Source organism: Microtus oregoni, unplaced genomic scaffold (genome assembly GCF_018167655.1).
Source record: "Microtus oregoni isolate MIOR12 unplaced genomic scaffold, Mior012 000022F_ref0000154, whole genome shotgun sequence".
NCBI lineage: Eukaryota > Metazoa > Chordata > Mammalia > Rodentia > Cricetidae > Microtus > Microtus oregoni.
This window is the reverse complement of record NW_024543081.1, coordinates 17,977,197-17,998,299: the sequence shown is the minus strand read 5'-3', so window position 1 is coordinate 17,998,299 and position 21,103 is coordinate 17,977,197. Positions and strand designations below refer to the sequence as shown.

General features: G+C 44.8%; 1 protein-coding gene across 1 annotated transcript; it reads right to left on the bottom strand.

Annotated features, from left to right (window-relative positions):
- Nucleotides 1-613: 613 nt before the first annotated feature.
- Nucleotides 614-5,038, bottom strand: LOC121461478 (glycosyl-phosphatidylinositol-anchored molecule-like protein). The gene is made up of 3 exons (XM_041672565.1): nucleotides 4,894-5,038; nucleotides 3,662-3,766; nucleotides 614-903 (listed from the first exon to the last, which is right to left on the bottom strand). The coding sequence occupies exons 1-3, from the start codon at nucleotides 5,036-5,038 to the stop codon at nucleotides 614-616; spliced, it is 540 nt and encodes a 179-aa protein (XP_041528499.1).
- Between the last annotated feature and the right edge of the window lie 16,065 nt (nucleotides 5,039-21,103).

Genomic DNA, 21,103 nt, shown 5'->3' with positions numbered 1-21,103 from the left:
GCTGTACTTTCAAGGACTCCATTAGGTGTGGGAGAGACAGGCCAGTTGCCTAGAAACATGTCCCACAGTATAGGGAAAATGTAGATTTGATTGGCAAGCCCAGCAGTCAAGGAACCATTCCTTGCCAGGCACTGTTCCTATTCCCTTCTCCCATGACATGAGGACTGATAAGACAGGTCCCAGCTAGGCTCAGACCAAGGAAGTCCCTGTCTTATCAGCCTAGATACTAACTGACATCCGAACACTTAAGTCTTTTGTTCAAAACACTCAAATACCAAGGCTGTCCGGTGCCTTGGACCTACCTAGTGAGATGAGTATTTAGACTACAGTGTTTAAAGGGTGCCAAGCTCTCAAACTGTGGTCCCATGAAGGAACTCTTAAGGATATAGAAGAGGAAAGAGCTGCTCTGAGTAGAGATCACAGGCTGAGTAGTCCTGTATAGCAAGAAACAATGGCCAGGGGTATTTTCAACACAAAAATCTTTATTTCTTTCTTACAAGAAGCCATGAATGTGCTCAACAGAGCCCTGAACACTATCTCTGCTTAACAAGGACAACAAAGAGCAAAGTTGCTTACAGCTGTGGGAAGGTAAGTACAGACCAAGGAGGCTTTCTCAGGTCAGTATGCTGCTGGAGAGGATTAAGACAAGGCTGAGGAGAAAGTTGAACTGCCCCAGACGCACAGCTCTTGCAATTACATCTTCCTCAACCACACGAGGGGGTAGCAAGTCCCTCTCTAGATTAGTAGGTCCTCCATCATTGCAAAAAATACCTGAGCAGCAATAGGAAAAGTAGAAGCTATTGGAGCTTGTAGGCCTTCTAAAGGTTGGTGGAGGCTGAACAAGCATAAACGTGCAGTTACCCATGCAGTATTTGTAGACTAAGAGCTGCCGAGAGTTCATACCTAGAAAGAAAGCCATCAGGAGAATCACCACCTTAGGATCTTCACTGTAACCCCAGCACCGCAGTCAAACATAACGAACTCCATCACCCTAATTAGAGACATTGTAGGCAGATGATTCTGTCGCACGAGTCAGTTCTCCAATAATTCACACAAAGAATTTTTATTCATTATGTAAGTTCAGCAGATAGTTTAGACTTGTTTCTAACTAGTTCTTAAAACTTAAATACCTGCATTTCTATTCATTTGCATTTTGCCACAGAGTGCATGGCTTATTACCTCATATCCTACAAGTCATGCTTCCTCCTCTTCTGGCTGCCAATCCACCCTTCCTGTTCCCAGCATCCTCTTTGCCCTGAATATCCTGCCCAGCTATTGGCCATTCAGCTTTTTATTAAACCATCCGGTGAGACACTTCTTCACAGTGAACATAAAGATTGTTCCACTACAATACAGTTTCAAGAATGCTTGACAGAAAACATTCAAGTACACAGAGGGCCTGTTATTTCCTGTGATAATATTCACAATTACCTGTCTATGTGTTGCTACCATCTTTGCATCTGTCACGGTCCCTCCCCAGGTGACAATTTACTCTCAGGACACATAGCTATGCAAATGAAATGTCCTGTTCAGTTCTGGTTCAAATACTACCCTAAGAGTTAGCAAAGGCTAAAATGAAACAGGGACCAGAAGCTATGTTCCTTGAACTCCAGGGAGGAATAAGGACACAAAAAGAGTGCCCACATTCACGACTCCAGAATGAACTCCTTCCCAACCCTTGACCTGGCTTTCCAAACTTGGGAATCCATGTAAAAATTCAGGAGCCTTTGATGACATGTTCTCCAGCATGGATCAGATGGTCCATTCAAGCAAGGCTCCATAGAGAACAAGACCGCCATCACCATGGACTCAACCACATAGAGTTATGTGAAGTGAGCCCCACTGGCAACACCCTGATGGAAGTCCTGGGCTGAAGGCTGGCGGCCTTGCTGCTGCTTGTTCCCTGGCAGTCTGCAGCCATGATGTAGGTCCTCCGCTGTAGAACTCACCCTGACTGCTTTAGCATCCACAGCCCTGAGACTTGTCTGCTGCCCGACATCAGAAGGACCTCGTGATCACAGGCCAAGTAGCCCCCTCCCCACAGAAACTCTGGGTCAATCCATAGTTAAACTTCAGCTCTCTGTCAGGGATCTCTACTCATTTTTGATGAGTCCTCTCTTCATGAGTCATCCAACACACAATATTTCCTCATTGCAGGGTGGGCTGCCTGTCTACTGGGTGCGTGGAAATTCCTTCCTGTCAAGGACATGGCAGTCCCTTCCCTCACTGTAGTTCACAGGTTAATTGCACTGTGATGGAGAAAGAACTCCACAGAGCTTCATTTATGAGGACCTTGTCAATGTTCAACATCACACACTCCATTAATTTAATGAACCCGTCCATGTAGGAACCATAGAAAATGTGTGCATTTGGCCATTTCTGTGTTATTCTCATATGGTGATTTGTACCTGTTAAAGATATTACCAGGTTGTCTGTTGTTGATATTGGCAAAGTAAACACTAGTGGGCAAGTCCAAGTCTTCCCAAGTCTCAGGAGACAAACCACTGCGGGAACACATCAGCAATGTATCATCAAGACCACTGCTGTCTGCTTTTTCCCAGGTAAAGTTCTTCCATCCTCCCTGTAGACCCATAATGACTTTAGCCTTTGTGCTGTTCAGTCTAGACACCATGGCAGGGATGCTTGAAGTGGGAACTTCAGAGCTGCCTGACTGCCTACATTTCAGAAATGCTTCCCCTTTCCGTGCACATTCCCCAGTCCAGTGGGTGATTTCATCTTGTGTTGTGGGATGTACAGACCTGAAGACTGCTACATCTTCTTTGCAATCTATCCTTTCTCCTCCACAAAAGATCACTGATTCCTTAAGTAATATTTATTTTGCCTGCTGTGTACCCTGATCCAGTTCAAGCATTTCCATATTCGATGGCAGACATCACTCTGAAGAAGTGGGCACCTCCTGCTTGAATCTGGCTAGCTAGGGTGTGTGGTAGTGTGAATGAGAATGGCCTCCCTAGACTCCTATGTTTGAATCCTTACTTGGTAGCCAGTTTGTGGTATCGTTTGGAAAGGACTAGAACATGTGGACATATTGGAGGTGTGTCACTGGGGCATGGCAGGCTTTGGGATTTCCTAACACTAGCACCTTCGACTATTAGCTCTTTCTGTCTCCTGCTTGCAGATCCAGCTGTGAGCTCTCAGCTGTCCCTGCCACCATGCCTTTCCTCCACCATTAGACTCCCACCCTCTGAAGTCATAAACCCAATCAAATGCCTTATTTTGGAAGCTGTTTTGCTCAGGCTGATTTACCAGAGCAATAGAAAAGTAACCACTACTGGATGTGAATGCAGAGGGTCAGAAACCAAATAAACCAGCAAAGATTCACAAAAGTTGAACCAGGGTGTCTGCCCCTATGAATAGAGAGCCTGGGGACAAAGGCCTGGAGCGGCCACAGCACTCTCATTCCCTAGATACTCTGGGTGTGTAGACTGTCAGCCTACTGTCCACCATATGCTCGTGGCTCCTGAAAAGCACACGCACATTACCCTATGAGTGGGCCGAACCCAGTGCCTGTGAACAGGCTCTCAGTTCAAGGAGCTGCCTAAAGAGCGCTGGATCTGGCTGCAGAGACAACAGACTGACCCTGTCCCCTAGTTTGTGTAGGGAGGATTATTTACCCTGTGACCAGCATACAGATACTTACGCATGGCAATTGTCCCACAGCGTCTAAAATTATCGGGACAGACAGTTTCTGCAGGGCAGTTGAAGGTGTTTTCCACAGAGCAATGATAGCACATCATAACCAATTCTGAAGGAGGAAAAAACTACAGTTGAGTTTTTCCCCAAGAAGTCTTTCCACCATCATACTCCCATCCTCCCTCCTCCCACAGCTGCTTCCCAGTACAGTTCTCCACACAAGCCACCCCAAGGCCTGCAGAACTCAGAACCTGGCCTAGTCTAAGGAAGAGACAGAGCAGGTCCAGGATAGTAGTGGTCCCTTCAAGAATCTTTTCTTCTTCCTAAAAGGCTGCTCACATGTCAAACAGCTGAGTTCTTCAAAGCTGTCCACCCCTCTATGGAACAGTGGCCGCCCAGGACACCAGAATCCTCCAGGACTTCTCTGGACTCAGTACCTGCTCTCCCTGCTGGGACGTGCTATGGACACTTGCTCCCTTGGCTTTCCTGGTCAGCAGCTCTCTGTGGGATCCTTCAGTCTACTCAACCCTATTGAATCTCAAGAGTACCACTCTAATCATGCTTACATATTAAAACCAGGTCAGTATATGATGAAATAAACTTTATTATGAGGCAAAAAAAGATCTAACTAATTTCCCTCCTTGTGTTTGCTGTGAGAAATGGAAAAGGGTCACTGTGACCTCATGATCCATGTCTAGTAAACAGAGCTGCCTGGTGTAGACACTAATGCCCTTTTGTTTTAATTTTTGTTTTGTTCTTCTGAGACAGGGCTTCTCTGTGTAGTCATGACTATCCTGAATCTCTCTCTGTGGATCATGCTGGCTTTGAACTTGCTTCTGCCTCCTGAGTGCTGGGATGAAAGGTGTCTACCACCAGTGCCCAGCAACACTAATATTGGCAGAAATCGAATTTACCCAGTGCATAAGAAGGAATGTTCAGACTCTCACGTTCTTTCTTAGTAATTTGACTGTGGTCCTTGTTAAAAAAGCAGCAGCGACAGCAGCTCAATGTCCTGGGTCACACAGTCTCAGGATTTTGAGACTGAGGAAGGGACATCTCTGGGAGTTTAAACTAGAGAAAGAAACCTTGTCTCAAACCCACAAGGCAGCCAATAAGATGCTCAGTGAGTAAAGGTGCCTGCCACCTGCTTCTGCTGAGTCCAATTCCAAACACCTCCTTTGAACCCTCATCAGCGTCTTCTTCCATCCAACACACTGTGAGTCTTAAGTTCAAACTTACCTTGCCTAGGTTGGATGACACTGTTCAACCCGCTGGTACTGTTGTCCAAACCGATGGTACTGTCGCCCAACCCAAGAGAACTGTTGACAGCAGTGTCCACACATGGGAGCCCCAGTAGAATTAGCAAGAAGAAGGTGAGCATCATCTCCAACAGACAGGCGAACCTGAAAATGAAGAGGTCCATGGCCATCAGAGAGGGCAAGAATCCTTGACCCAGATCCATATCCCCAGCATCAATGCACAGAGGAGGCATCCATGGCCTTGGCCTCAGCAGCCTACCCTAGTGCTCCTTCCCCAGGAACTTCGGGTCCTTGCCTATTCCAACCTGCTCTGCTGCATATGTGGATCTTGCTTCCTACTTCTGAAACTGTCCTGATGGTTCTGCCATCTTCCCCCTCTAGACAATCTTTCTCCCACGGGCATAGTCCACATCCTCCTCTCCCAACCTGTCCTTTATGCTAACAGTGGATTCAAGGTTTCCCTACCCTTGTTAGAAACCTTTCCTCATCTTCCTGCTCCCCCATTCTAGATTCATCCTTCTGAATCTCTTGTGGTTTCCTTATGGAACTGTCCCACTGGGCTTGATCTCGTCATCTCATAGCTGTAGTTTGATTGCTTAATTGTTATCTAATGTGCCCTTCTGGAATGTTCCAGGTTAGTCACTCAAGCTCTCTTAGCACCTCTCAAGCTGCTGGCCCCACTGACATGTCTGTACTCAGGGGAACATTCTAGAAGGCCCTTCCTGAGGAAGATGAGTGACATCTTCATTCTGGAGACCATCCTAAAGATTGTCCCACACTGGGTCTCTGTACCTCCACTCCTTCCTTCAGGCTCCAATCTCTGAAGTGCCATTCCTCAATCACAACTCTGAACATTACTCTGAGTGGTTCAACCAAGATTGAAACCCCTCACTTGGCATTCCTCCTGCAGGGCTCTGAACCTCTATGGTTGCCATTTCTCAGAATGTGGCGCTCTCTATGCACTCCTCCCCCAGTCCCTCTGTGTGCCTCTGCTCCAGACTTTCCTACTGGAGCTCTGCTCTGAGGCTCTGATCTTTTCTGAACATCCCTTAGTGCCCTTTCCTCAATCCTCAAACAAAATGGGTCCTTCTTTCAATCCTCTAAGCAACTCTAAGTACTACTACCTCGTCGCCCCAACCCTCTCTTGGTGTCCTCCCTCAAGGATCCTTCTCTCTCTCTCTCTCTCTCTCTCTCTCTCTCTATATATATATATATATATATATATATATGTGTGTGTGTGTGTGTGTGTGTGTGTGTGTGTCTGTCTGTCTGTCTGTCTGTCTATCTATCTATCTATCCATCCCTCTACCTCTCTCTCTCTCATTTTCCCTCCCTGCCTAGGATCTTTACCTTTGATTCTAACGCTTACTTGGGGCCCCTCTTTCAGCAATCCAGCCCTCTTTGGCTCCCTTCTTCCTGGGCTTGGAGCCTCTCTTGGAGCCCATTTTAAGGGCTCTAAGCAGCTCCTGGTGCCTTCCTCCTGGCCTCCTACTCTTCATTACCTTCCCTCTGGCTTCGGAACTTCTGTTGGCCTGCTTCCCTCTAAGTGTCCATCCTATTACCATCCTCAGGGCTCTGAGCCTTTCTTGGCCCTCTTCATCCTCATCTTTCTTTGTGACCCTCCTCCAGGTTCTGAATCTCAAAGGGCACCTTCCCAAGAAGTCTCCCCAAATCTCCTGACACCAGTTTCTCGAAGATTTCACACACACACTATAGGTCCTTTCCTCAGAGCTCCTATCCTGTCTCAATGCTCTGAATCTCTCCTGGGGCCCAGGTTCTTCTGTCCTCAGAGCTCTAACTATCTTGGACCCCTCATTCAGCGATCAATACTTCTCTTGGAACTCTCCTCTCAGACTCTGAAGCTCTCTTGGGGCTCTTGGTATCCTTCTGTCAGAGCTCAGAAACTTTCTAGGATCAATTCAGTGAGGGATCTGACTTTCTCTTTGCCCCTTTCTCTCAGAGTTCTGATCCCCTAGAGGCCCTCCTTCCAATCAGCACTGCAGCTCCTGTTTTGGGGCCCTACTTCTGAACTCCAGCCTTAGGCACCCTACCCTCTGTACTCTGGATTTCTTTTGGCACTTCTCATTCATGCCTCCCTCACTCTGACCTTTTCATGGTGCTGACCCTTGGTACCATTTCCTCGGGGCTCCCACCTCCCTTATCATTTCTTTCTTGGGGCTCCAAGCATTTCTTGGTGTATCTCTGTCAGCCGCTCTGGGTGCCCTTTTAGAGGAGCCTGAACCTTTCTCAGGGTTCCAAGCCTTTCTCAGGCCTTTCTTCAGTTTTCAAATTTTCTGGGACCTCTACCTCCAAGGCCCCAACTTTCTCTTGGCACCTCTCCCTCAGAGCTTCCAACATTTCTTTTACCTTTCTCAAGGCTCTAAACTACTCTTGGTGTCCCTTCTTTTTGCTATGATTGGCTTGTTGACCTTCACTGAAGATTCTGACCCCCACAAATCTCATTTTCAATTAACCTTTTTTTTTAAAGGGTTCCAACCATCTCTTGGTGTATTTAAGGTTCCCACCTCCCCATTCTCTCTCTCTCCTTCCATTTTTGTTTTTATCATCTCTCAGTACCACCTTCTGGTCTCTATCCTGTCTTTGCCCCTCTCCCTATGGCTGTGAAGCTCCCTTGACTATCCTATCTCAAGGCTCTAGTCCTCTCTTTCAGTTACTCCCTCAGGAATATGACTCTCTTAGAGCCACACCTTCAGGACTCCCCCTTTCTTGGCATAGCAACTGCTCCCTCATGGTGCCACGCATCTCTAGGTACCCCTCTCTCAAGGCTTTGACACAGTCTCGGGGTTTCAGCAGTCTTTGGTGTCCTTCTTTAAGACTGAACTCTCTAGATACATTTCCCTCAGGGTCCTGATCCTCTCTTCTATTGCCTCAGAACTCTGTTACTTGGTACCCTCTATCAAGCCTCAGACCCTCTTCCCCTCTCTCTTTATCCCTCAGGACTCAAAGCATGTCTTGGTGCACTTACTTAAAAGCTACAACTCTCTCTCAACCTCTCTTTATGCCCTTCCTCAGGCCTCTGAAGAAACCTCTTTGGAGCCCTTCTTTTAGGGCTCCAAATCTTTTTGGTACCTCTGCGAGTACCTAAAACCTCTCCTGGAGCCCTTCCCTCGGGGATCCAAGTTTGTGTTGGCACCTCTTCTTCACGACTGCCCAATCTCCCTTGGCAAACCCTCTACCTAGGCTCTAACCCACTCCTGATGTCCCTACTTCGGGGTACCTGGCTCCCTTCCTTCAGATTTCATGTCGTTCTTTGTCAACCTTGCCTCTGGGTTCCAACCATCTCTTTCTGCACTTCCTTCAAGTCTCTCTTTTAAGCTCTCTTGGCGCTCCTACCTCAGGGCTATTACGTAGTTTTTGGGACCTGCCTTTGTGTCCTACTTTCTTTGTTGGCACCTCTCCTTCAGATTTCCAACTGTCTTGAAGCCCTTGCCTCACAGTTCTGAGTGCCTCTTCTAACTCCTTAGCTCTCCAACGGTCCTTTGATTAACTTCCGTAGCCCTCTGACCCTGAATTGGTGCCCTATCCTCACGGTTCCGACTCTCTCTTTGTGTTCTTCCCTCAAGGTTCCAATCTTTTGAGGGGGAGGATGCCCAGAGAGGCTCTGAGAACTAAGGGATGTGTGTTAAGAGAGGCTTATCCCTAAAATATGGTATCAAAGGAAGAGTCCCAGCCATAAGTGAGGGCCCCTGAATTCAGTGGGTCAGAACCCTGAATGAAGTACAACAAGAGAGGGCCAGAGCCCAGAGAAAAACGCACCAAGATTCATGAGAGGGTCTAACCCTGAGGGGAAGTTCACCAAGAGATATTGAACTCTGATAGAAGGGCAGCAAAAGACATTTGGAAACAGGCACACCACGAGAGGGATGGAGTGCTGTGGGGCAAAGTGGACCAAAGAGAGGAGCAGTACTGAGGTGTCAGAACCGGAAAGGAAGAGCACCAAGACAGTCAGAACCCCGAGGGAACTGCACCAAGACAGGGTCAGAGTTCTACATACGTGCACCAAGAGACGCTAGAATAGGAAGATTTAGAAGAGGGGCTCAGAACCCTGAGGGAAGGGCACTAAGAGGTTTGGCGCTGACAAATTCCTCGGCAACTGGGATGGGCAGCTTTGAAGAGCTTAGCTGTTTAACATGACCGACCTTTAAGGAAAAGAAAAGGTTCTTGGTCCTTCTGCCTCCCTTCTCTCTTCGGGGCGCTGGGGCCGAATCCTGTGGGCAACCAAGTGCTGGGAGCTCCTTTGTTTCAATAGCCTGCCTACAGCAAGCAAGGTAGGCGCTTTGTTTATGAGCCTCCCAACCAGCAAGGAGATCTGATCTCGGCACCAGGAGAGACATCACTGGAGCACCAGGAGAGCCATCACTGGGGAGTGCCATCACTGGGAAGGTACATCAGTAGGCAAGGAGACCTGATCCTGTAAAAGAAGATCCATAGGGGAGCATTTGGAGGAAGAGATGGGCAGGCAGCAATGCAAGAATTCACCCAACAATCTGAAAAACAACATGAAACCACCAGAACCCAGCAACCTCACAACAGGAGGACATGAACACCTTAATCAAGAAGAAGTAGAAAAAATTGACTTTATGAAAGTGATTGACGGCCTTAAACAGCATGTAAAAATGCCCTTATAGAAATGAATGAGAAGTATAACAGAAAGTTTGAAGAATTGAATATATCAGTGAATGATACCCTAGGAAACCAAGGAAAAACAATCAAACAGATAATGGAAACAGTTCAAGACTTGAAAACTGAAATGGAGGCAAAGAAGAAAACACAAACAGAGGGCCGGCTAGACATGGAAAATCTAGGTAAACAAATAGAGACTACAGAAACAAGCATAGCCAGCAGAATACAAGAGATAGAAGAAAGAATCTCAGATTCTGAAGATACCATAGAGAAAATAAACACACTGATCAAAGAAAACAGCAAGTCCAACAAACCCTCATCACAAAACATTCAGGAAATATGGGACACAATAAAAAGACCAAAACTAAGAATAATAGGAGTAGAAGAAGGAGAAAAAGTGCAGCTCAATGGTCCAGAAAATATATTTAATAAAATTATAGAAGAAAACTTTCCCAACCTAAAGAAAGATGTACCTATGAAGGTTCAAGAAGCATACAGAACACCGAATAGGCTGGATCAAAAAGAAAAAAAATCCCCTCGCCATATAATAATCAAAACACAAAGCATACAGAATAAAGAAAGAATATTAAGAGCTGCAAAGGAAAAATGCTAAGTTGCTTATAAAGGTAAACCTATCAGACTTACACCTGACTTCTCTATGGAAACCATGAAAGCCAGAAGGTCCTGGATAGATGTACTGCAGAAGCTAAGAGACCATGGATGCAAGCCCAGACTACTATACCCAGCCAAGCTTTCGTTCACTATAAATGGAGAAAACAAAATTTTCCAGGCTAAAAACAAATTTAAACAATACGTAGCCACAAATCCAGCCTTACAGAAAGTAATAGAAGGAAAATCACTAACCAAGGAGTCCAACAATGATCACAATAACTCAGACATCTAGAGACCCTTCACCAGCGCAACTCAAAGAAGGGAAACACACAAACTCTACTACTAAAAAAGTGACCGGAGTTAACAACCACTGGTCATTAATATCACTTAATGTCAATGGACTCAACTCACCTATAAAAAGGCACAGGCTAAGAGATTGGATACGAAAACAGGATCCAACATTCTGCTGTTTACAAGAAATACACCTCAACCACAAAGACAGGCACCTACTCAGAATAAAGGGCTGGGAAAAGGCTTATCAAGCAAATGGACCTAAGAAACAAGCAGATGTGGCCATACTAATTTCTAACAAAGTTGAATTCAAACTTAAATCAATCAGAAGAGATAGAGAGGGACATTTTATACTCATAACAGGAACAATTCATCAGGATGAAGTCTCAATCCTGAATACCTATGCCCCTAATATAAAAGCACCCACATACGTAAAAGAAACATTACTAAAACTCAAAGCAGCCATCAAACCGCACACACTAATAGTAGGAGACTTCAACACTCCTCTCTCACCAATGGACAGGTCAATCAGACAGAAACCTAACAGAGAAATTAGAGAATTATTGGAGGTAATGAATCAAATGGACTTAACAGACATCTATAGAATATTCCACCCAAATAGGAAAGAATATACCTTCTTCTCTGCAGCTCATGGAACCTTCTCGAAAATTGACCACATATTCAGTAACAAAGCAAACTTTCACAGTTACAAAAAAATATTAGTAACCACCCGTGTCTTATCAGATCACCATGGATTAAAGTTAGAATTAAACAACAATGCTACCCCCAGAAAGCCTAAAAACTCATGGAAACTGAACAGTCAACTACTGAACCATACCTGGATTAAGGAAGAAATAAAGAAAGAAATTAAAGTCTTCCTTGAATTCAATGAAAATAACGAAACAACATACTCAAACTTATGGGACACTATGAAAGCAGTCCTAAGAGGAAAGTTCATAGCACTAAGTGCCCACTTAAAGAAAACAGAGAAAACACACATTGGAGACTTAACAGCCCACCTGAAAGCTCTAGAAAAAAAAGAAGCAGACTCACCTTGGAGGAGTAGAAGACTGGAAATAACCAAACTGAGGGCTGAAATCAACAAACTAGAAACACAGAAAACAATCCAAAGAATCAATGAAACAAAAAGCTGGTTCCTGGAGAAAATCAACAAAATTGATAAACCCCTATCCAAACTAATCAAATGGCAGAGAGAGAATATGCAAATTAATAAGATCAGAAATGAAAAGGGGGACATAACCACAGACACGGAGGAAATTCAGAGAATCATTAGATCTTACTACAAAAGCCTGTATGCCATAAAACTGGAAAATGTAAAAGAAATGGACACTTTTTTAGATGAATACCATATACCAAAGTTAAACTAGGACCAGGTGAACAATCTAAATAGACCTGTTAGTCGCGAAGAATTAGAAGCTGTTATCAAAAACCTCCCTACCAAAAAAAGCCCAGGATCAGATGGTTTCAATGTGGATTTCTACCAGAGCTTCCAAGAAGACCTAATACCTATACTCCTTAATGTATTTCACAATATAGAAACAGAAGAGTCATTGCCAAATTCCTTTTATGAAGCTACAGTTACTCTGATACCAAAACCACACAAAGACTCAACCAAGAAAGAGAATTACAGGCCAATCTCACTCATGAACATCGACACAAAAATCCACAACAAAATACTGGCAAACCGAATCCAAGAACACATTAGAAAAATTATCCATTATGATCAAGTAGGCTTCATCCCAGAGATGCAGAGCTGGTTCAACATACGAAAATCTGTCAATGTAATCCATCATATAAATAAACTGAAAGAAAAAAAACATATGATCGTTTCATTAGATGCTGAAAAAGCATTTGACAGAATTCAACATCCCATTATGATAAAGGTCTTGGAGAGATTAGGGATACAAGGGTCATACCTAAATATAATAAAAGCTATTTACAGCAAGCCAACAGCTAACATCAAATTAAACGGAGAGAAACTCAAAGCCATCCCACTAAAATCAGGGACACGACAAGGCGGTCCACTCTCTCCATACCTCTTCAATATAGTGCTTGAAGTTTTAGCAATAGCAATAAGACAACATAAGGGGATCAAGGGGATTCGAATTGGAAAGGAAGAAGTTAAACTTTCGTTATTTGCAGATGATATGATAGTGTACATAAGCGACCCCAAAAAACTCCACCAAAGAACTTTTCCAGCTGATAAACACCTTTAGTAATGTGGCAGGATACAAGATCAACTCCAAAAAATCAGTCGCCTTCCTATACACAGAGGATATGGAAGCAGAGAGGGAAATCAGAGAAGCATCACCTTTCACGATAGCCACAAACAGCATAAAATATCTTGGGGTAACTCTAACCAAGGAAGTGAAAGATCTATTTAACAAGAACTTTAAGGCATTGAAGAAAGAAATTGAAGAGGATACCAGAAAATGGAAGGATCTCCCTTGCTTTTGGATTGGGAAGATCAACATAGTAAAAGTGGCAATTCTACCAAAGGCAATTTATAGATTCAATGCAATCCCCATCAAGGTCCCATCAAAATTCTTCACAGATCTTGAGAGGATAATAATCAACTTTATATGGAAAAACAAAAAACCCTGGATAGCCAAAGCAATCTTATACAATAAAGGATCTTCTGGAGGCATTACCATCCCTGACTTCAAACTCTATTACAGAGCTACAGTAACGAAAACAGTGTGGTACTGGCATAAAAACAGAGAAGTCGACCAATGGAATTGGATAGAAGACCCGGATTTTAACCCACAAACCTATGAACACCTCATTTTGGATAAAGGAGCTAAAAGTATACAATGGAAGAAAGAAAGCATCTTCAACAAATGGTGCTGGCACAACTGGATGTCAACCTGTAGAAGAATGAAAATAGATCCATATCTTTCGCCATGCACAAAACTCAAGTCCAAATGGATCAAAGACCTCAATATCAGTCTGAACACACTGAACCTGATAGAAGAGAAAGTGGGAAGTACCCTACAACAGATGGGCACAGGAGATCGCTTCCTGTGTATAACCCCAGCAGCACAAACATTAAGGACAACATTGAATAAATGGGACCTACTGAAACTGAGAAGCTTCTGTAAAGCAAAGGACACTGTCGCTAGGACACAAAGGCAACCTACTAACTGGGAGAAGATCTTCACCAACCCCGCAACTGACAAAGGTCTGATCTCCAAAATATATAGAGAACTCAAGAAACTAGACTTTAAAATGTTAATTAACCCAATTAAAAAATGGGGCACTGAACTGAACAGAGAATTCTCAAGAGAAGAAGTTCAAATGGCCAATAGACACTTAAGGTCATGCTCAACCTCCTTAGTGATCAGGGAAATGCAAATCAAAACAACTTTGAGATATCATCTTACACTTGTCAGAATGGCTAAAATCAAAAACACCAATGATAGCCTTTGCTGGAGAGGTTGTGGAGGAAGAGGTACCCTCATCCATTGCTGGTGGGAATGCAAACTTGTGCAACCACTTTGGAAAGCAGTGTGACGGTTTCTCAGGAAATTCGGGATCAACCTACACCTGGACCCAGCAATACCACTCTTGGGATTATACCCAAGAGATGCCCTATCATACGACAAAAGCATTTGTTCAACTATGTTCATAGCAGCATTATTTGTAATAGCCAGAACCTGGATACAATCTAGATGTCCTTCAATGGAAGAATGGATGAAGAAAGTGTGGAATATATACACATTAGAGTACTACGCTGTGGTAAAAAACAATGACTTCTTGAATTTTGCTGGCAAATGGATGGAAATAGAAAACACTATTCTGAGTGAGGTAACCCAGACCCAAAAAGATGAACATGGGATGTGCTCACTCATAATTGGTTTCTAGCCATAAATAAAGGTCACTGAGTCTATAATTTGTGATCCTAAAGAAGCTAAATAAGAAGGTGAACCCAAAGAAAAACATATAGTTATCCTCCTGGCTATGGGAAGTAGACAAAATTGCCGGGCAAAAAATTGGGATCTTGGGGGTGGGGTGGGAGGGGGGTAAGGGGAGATGGGGAGAAAAAAGTGAGAAGGGGAGGATGGGGGGAACTTGGGGAAACAGGATGATTGGGATAAAGGAAGGTTGGATGGGGAGCAGGGAAGCACAGATCTTAGTTAAAGGAGCCACCTAGGGTTGGCAAGAGACTTGAACCTAGAGTGGCTCCCAGGTGCCCAAGGCGATGTCCCCAGTTCGTTCCTTGGGCAGCTGAGGATAGGGAACCTGAAATGACCCTATCCTATAGCCATACTGACGAATATCTTGCATATCACCATAGAACCTTCATCTGGCGATGGATGGAGATAGAGACAGAGACCCACACTGGAGCACCAGACTGAGCTCCCAAGGTCCCAATGAGGAGCAGAAGGAGGGAGAACATGAGCAAAGAAGTCAGGACCACGAGGGGTGCACCCACCCACTGAGACAGTGGGGCTGATCTATTGGGAGCTCACCAAGGCCAGCTGGACTGTGACTGAAAAAGCATGGGATAAAACCGGACTCTCTGAACTTGGCGAACAATGAGGGCTGATGAGACGCAAAGGACAATGGCACGGGGTTTTGATCCTACTTCATGTTCTGGCTTTGTGGGAGCCTAGCCAGTTTGGATGTTCACCTTCCTAGACATGGACGGAGGGGGGCGGACCTCTGACTTTCCACAGGGCAGGGAACCCTGACTGCTCTTTGGACTGGAGAGGGAGGGGGAGAGGAGTTGGGGGGAGGGGGAGAAGGGTGGGAGGAGGGGAGGGAAATGGGAGGCTGGGAGGAGGCAGAAACTTTTTTTTCTCAATAAATTTTTTTTTTAACAAAAGAAAAGGTTCTTGAAGGGACCACTGCTATCCTGGCAGCTGGTTGAGCTCCGCCTTAGACTAGGCCAGGTTCTGAGCTCTGCAGGTTGCTTGGGTAGAGAACTGCACTGGGACGCAGCTGTGAGAGAAGGGAGGATAGAAGTAGGATGGTGGAAACGTTTCTTGGGGAAAAACCCAACTGTTGTTTTTTTTCTTTTTACAGGTCTATGCATTGTTACCATCTTTACATCTGTCACGGTCCCTCCCCAGGTGACAATTTAGTCTCAGGACACACAGCTATGCAAATGAAATGTCCTGTTCACTTCTGGTTCTAATATTACACCAAGTGTTGCCAAGGTCTAAATCAAACAGTGACCAGAAGCTATGTTCCTTGAACTCCAGGGAGGAATAAGGGCACAAAAAGAGTGCCCACATTCACGACTCCAGAATGAACTCCTTCCCAACCCTTGACCTGGCTTTCCAAATTTGGGACTCCATGTAAAAATTCAGGAGCCCTTGATGACATGTTCTCCAGCATGGATCAGATGGTCCATTCAAGCAAGGCTCCATAGAGAACAAGACCGCCATCACCATGGACTCAACCACACAGAGTTGTGTGAAGTGAGCCCCACTGGCAACACCCTGATGGAAGTCCTGAGCTGAAGGCTGGTGGCCTTGCTGCTGCTTGTTCCCTGGCAGTCTGCAGCCATGATGTAGGTCCTCCACTGTAGAACTCACCCTGACTGCTTTAGCATCCACAGCCCTGAGACTTGTCTGCTGCCCGACATCAGAAGGACCTCGTGATCACAGGCCAAGTAGCCCCCTCCCCACAGAAACTCTGGGTCAATCCATAGTTAAACTTCAGCTCTTTGTCAGGGATCTCTACTCATTTTTGATGAGTCCTCTCTTCATGAGTCATCCAACACACAATATTTCCTCATTGCAGGGTGGGCTGCCTGTCTACTGGGTGCGTGGAAATTCCTTCCTGTCAAGGACATGGCAGTCCCTTCCCTCACTATAGTTCATAGGTTAATTGCACTGTGCTGGAGAAAGAACTCCACAGAGCTTCATTTATGAGGACCTTGTCAATGTTCAACATCACACACTCCATTAATTTAATGAACCCGTCTGTGCAGGAACCGTGGAAAATGTATGCATTTGGCCATTTCTGTGTTATTCTCATATGGTGATTTGTACCTGTTAAAGATATTACCAGGTTGTCTGTTGTTGATATTGGCAAAGTAAACCCTAGTGGGCAAGTCCAAGTCTTCTCAAGTCTCAGGAGACAAACCACTGTTGGAACACATCAGCAATGTGTTATCAGGACCATTGCTGTCTGCTCCTTCCCAGACAAAGGTCAACCAAGAGAGGTTGACAACAATAGGAGGATCCTTGGAGTACACCAAGAAATGATTGGGACCCTAAGGGAGAGAAAACGAAAGTGGGAGCCCCGAGGAAATAGTAGCAAGGGTCAGCACCATGAAAAAGTCAGAGTGAGGGAGGCATGAGTGAGAAATACCAAAAGAAATCCAGAACACGGAGGGTAGGGTGCCTAAGCCTGGAGTTCAGAAGTAGGGCCACAAAACAGGAGCTGCAGCCCTGATTGGAGGTAGGGATCTTGGAAGGGGATCAGAATCTTAGAGAAAAGTGCAAAGAGAAGGTCAGCACCCTCTCTCAGCCTCTCTTAATGCCCTTCCTCAGGCCTCTGTAACCCCTTTGGAGCCCTTCTTTTAGGGCTCCAACTCTCTTGGGTGCCTCTGCGAGTACCTAAAACCTCCTGGAGCCCTTCCCTCGGGGATCCAAGTTTGTCTTGGCACCTCTTCTTCATGACTGCCCAATCTCCCTTGGCACACCTTCTATCTAGGCTCTAACCCTCCCCTGATATCCCTACTTCGGGGTACCTGGCTCCCTTCCCTCAGAATGTTCTTTGTCAACCTTGCCTCTGGGTTCCAACCATCTCATTCTGTGCTTCCTTTAAGTCTCTCTTTTAAAACCTCTCTTGGCGCTCCTGCCTCTCTCTTAATTTAGGATTGAAGAACTGCAGTACATCTGCTACGTGACTGACTCCATGTCTCCAAAAATGGGAAGGAGGGAAATCTTTTATTTTTGTTTTATTTCACTTTTTAAAAAATATGTATATCTCTTCTCATTTTACACACCAATCCCAGTTCCCACTCCCTCCCCTTCTCCTATTTCCTCCACCTTCTTTTCCCAACCCCCATCCAATCCTCAGAGTAAGGTTTCCCATGGGGAATCAATAAGATCTAGCATATTGGTTTGAGGAAGGACCAAGTCCCTCCCTGCTATATCTAGGCTGAGCAAGGTATCCCTCCAAACAGAATGGGTTTCATAAAGCCAATCCAAGCAGTAGGGATAAATCCTGGCCCCACTGCATGTGGTCCCACAGTCTGCTCCAGCCATACAATTGTCACCCACATTCAGAGGTCCTGGTTTGGTCCTATACTGGTTCCTTCCCTATCCGATTTGATTTGGTGTGCTCTCATTAGCTCAGGTAAGCCGTCTCAGTGGGTGTACCCATCATGGTCTTGACCTTTTTGCTCATATTCTGTCTCCTCCCATTCTTTGACTGGACTTTGAGAGCTCAGTCCAGTGCTTCGCTGTGGGTCTCTGCCTCTGCTTCCAGCAGTTGCTGGATGAAGGTTCTATGGTGACATTTAAGATAGTCATCAATCTGACTACAGGGCAAGGCCAATTTGGACACCCTCTCCACTATTGCTTAGGGTCTTCACTGGGGTCATCCTTGTGGATTCCTGGGAATTTCTGTAGTGCCAGGTTTCTTGCTAGCCCCATAATTGCTCCCTCAGTCAAGACATCTCTTTCCTTGCTCTCTTTCTCTGTACTTCCCCCATTTCAGCTATCCAGTTTCCTCAAGTCCTCCTCCCCATGCCCACTCTCCCTTCCTTGTCCTCTTCTTCTCTCCTTTCTCCCCCAATCCCCATGCAATGAGGGGAATCTAGAACCCAGGAAGACAGAGACTTTGGGTAGGAGGCTGTGCGAATTCAGTGTGGGAAGACTGTAATTCTCTGGAGTGCCAGGTTACTTAACCCCAGCTGGAGAGGGTTAGCCCTCCTCCACAGAGGTCCAGTTTCTTAGACAACACCAAGTTTCAAGTTTGATGAATTAGTCTACACATCCTTGCTATTTTCCCTGGACAGATATGAATAAGGAAATTGTAGCCTGAAGACTGACTCCAGATGTTGTTTCTCAAAGGCATTTTATTTATTTAAGTGCAGCAGAGTGTAACCATTCTTTCAAACGTGTGAAATCCAAGTTTAATGTCCATAAATAAGCTTTGTTGGAACAAATTATGGCTATTGCCTTTCATGACTGTGGCCACTTGGTACAATACTTGTCCATGAGCAAACACAAAACATTTCTTTTTAATAACAAAAATTTGGAGAGTTCCATGGTGAATTAGATGGTGAAATGCGCCCATTATCCAGTTGTTCCTGCACTAACTGCTGGGCAGCTTGTAATTTTTCTTGTATTAGAGGCCACTGATTTACCCATACAGGTTCATCACTTTTCCATACTTTTGGGTCTGCATGGAGTGCAGGTTTTTCAGTGACCTCTCCTAAAAATACCCTAATCCTGTCCTAGGAGGTCTACTGTCTGGTACAACAGGATCAACCTTTCCCTTATTGTTCTTGTCTAGACCTTGATTAGGTAATAATCCTTGTTGAAACATCTGATTAGTAACAGCTGTGCTGGGGGAATCTAAATATATTCCCATTCTGGACATAATATCTTGGCCCATAAATTCATGGGTAAATAAGGAATAATATATGGCTTAAAAGTTCCTTCATGGCCTTCCTCATCTTTCCAATGCAGTTCATTACTACTCTGTTCAGGATTTCTAGTCTGACCAATTCTTTGTAGCTGTGTAATAGTCTCCGTTTTTGGCCACTTAGAAGGCCACTGGCTGGTGGTTATAACGGAAATATATGCACCAGTATCTAGAAGGCCAGAGAATCCTTTTCCATTTATAACCAAAGTGAGTTCTGATCTCTGAGGACCTATGGCTTTTACCCAATGTGCATCAGACAAACCAAATCCATCCTTTCCTCTCTTTTCTTTCTTACTCTGATTATTGGTTTGCACAGCTGGAAGTAAAACTAATTGTGCAAGCCTCTGACCTGCTTCTACTACAGAAACTCCACTTAGTGAGTGAGTCATCACCTTGATCTCTCCCTCAAAATCAGAATCAATTACTCCAGGAGCCACAGTGATCCCTTGTATAGTTGAGCTACTTCTTCCTAACAATAATTCTACAGTGCCTTTTGGTAAAGGCCCATAGACCCCTGTGGAGAGAGCTTGTATCCCCATTTCAGGTGTCAGAACCATATATATGGAAGAACTGAGGTCGAGCCCTGAGCTTCCTGGTGTGGCTCTGAAAAGGTCCTGTCTAGATTTCCTTGTGGGGGTACAGATTGCTGGATTGCCCCTTAATTTTGTCTGTGGGCCTGAGGCTGGCCCCTGCGTCCGTTTCATGAAAGGGATTTCCTAGATAATGTCTTTTTGATCTGCACTCACTAGTTCAATACTTTCCTCTCCTGCATCTCCTACGCAATTCTGGTTCTCTTCTAGTCCTTGGGCTTACTCTCCTATAAGGACATCATCTGACCTGATGCCCCATAAGACAGTATCCAAAACAACCTCCAGGTGTAGCTTGTGTTCTCCCTGGGGCTAGGTCTCCCTGCTGGGATAAGACATTATTAATTGTCTTCCCCTTTAAGGCAGCAGCTAAGGCCATTCCTTGTGTATAGGATTGATCAATATTCGAGCAAATTCGGGTATAATCTGTAATGTTATCCTGTTTCTTAAAGGTCTTATAGCCGCCTTGCTTACAGAATTGGCCTTCTCAAATGCTGTTTAATTATTATCTGTCCTGTTTCCGAGTCTCCAATCAATCTGTTAGATGCCTGTGTTTGTCTGGAAAAAAAAGTCTTGAAATAACTCATCTGGTCCCTGTTTTATACTAGACAACTCCTCAGTTTGTTCTTTTGACATTGGAAGCTTACTCCAGGCCTTCTTGGCTGCTGCACTAATTTGAACATATGCTGCTATATCATATTCTAACCATTGATTTGTTCCCGTATAAGGTCCCTCACCTGCAAGCATCTCATACGAAATAGGAATTTGCTGGGCTCTGTTTCTCTCAGCTGTGTCCCGACACTGTTCTGTAAATTCGGTTTTCCACCATGGATAATCTCCTCCTGACAGGCAAGCCTTGGCTATCTGCTTCCAATTCGCTGGTGGCGGAGCTTCTATGGCTATATTTTCTAACAGTGTCTGGGTGAAGGATGCCGTGGCACTGTATTGAGCACAAGTGGTTTTTAATTTTTTGAGTAACTTAAATGATGTAGGAGTATGTAATCTAAGCAGATGTCATTGTGCATCTCTCTGTTCCATTACTGGGAACAATTGAAATCCTTGCATCTCTTCTCCTCTGCTAGCAAGTTCTCTGATACAAGCTTGGAGAGGAGAATTGCTGCTATTGTTATGTTTCTGTTTTACTTTCCGCGTACTCTGAACTTTTGGGTGGATCTAAACCTGCTATTTCTATAGGAAGAGTATTGCTCTTCTGACAAGAGTCCTGTATCTGCATAGTTCCTAATCTGTGAGATAGCGAGGTTACCATCCTTCTCAAGCCTTTTATTTCTTTCTCTCCCTGTCTCTCAGAGCTGCTGTTTGCTAGTGAGAGAGATGAAGACTCCCTTTCATAGTCTAAATCTTTAGTCTCTGACCCTACTGTAACTGCTCTTTCATGAGAGTATCTTGCAACTCCTCAGGTGG

What these genes read in the sequence shown, in the direction of transcription:
- LOC121461478 (XM_041672565.1), bottom strand. Translation starts at nt 5,038, where the DNA reads ATGATGCTCACCTTCTTCTTGCTAATTCTACTGGGGCTCCCATGTGTG. An exon ending in TGTCATCCAACCTAGGCAAG is followed by an intron (nt 3,767 to 4,893) that starts GTAAGTTTGAAC and finishes TTCCTCCTTCAG; the next exon opens with AATTGGTTATGATGTGCTAT. An exon ending in CTGTGGGACAATTGCCATGC is followed by an intron (nt 904 to 3,661) that starts GTAAGTATCTGT and finishes CTTTCTTTCTAG; the next exon opens with GTATGAACTCTCGGCAGCTC.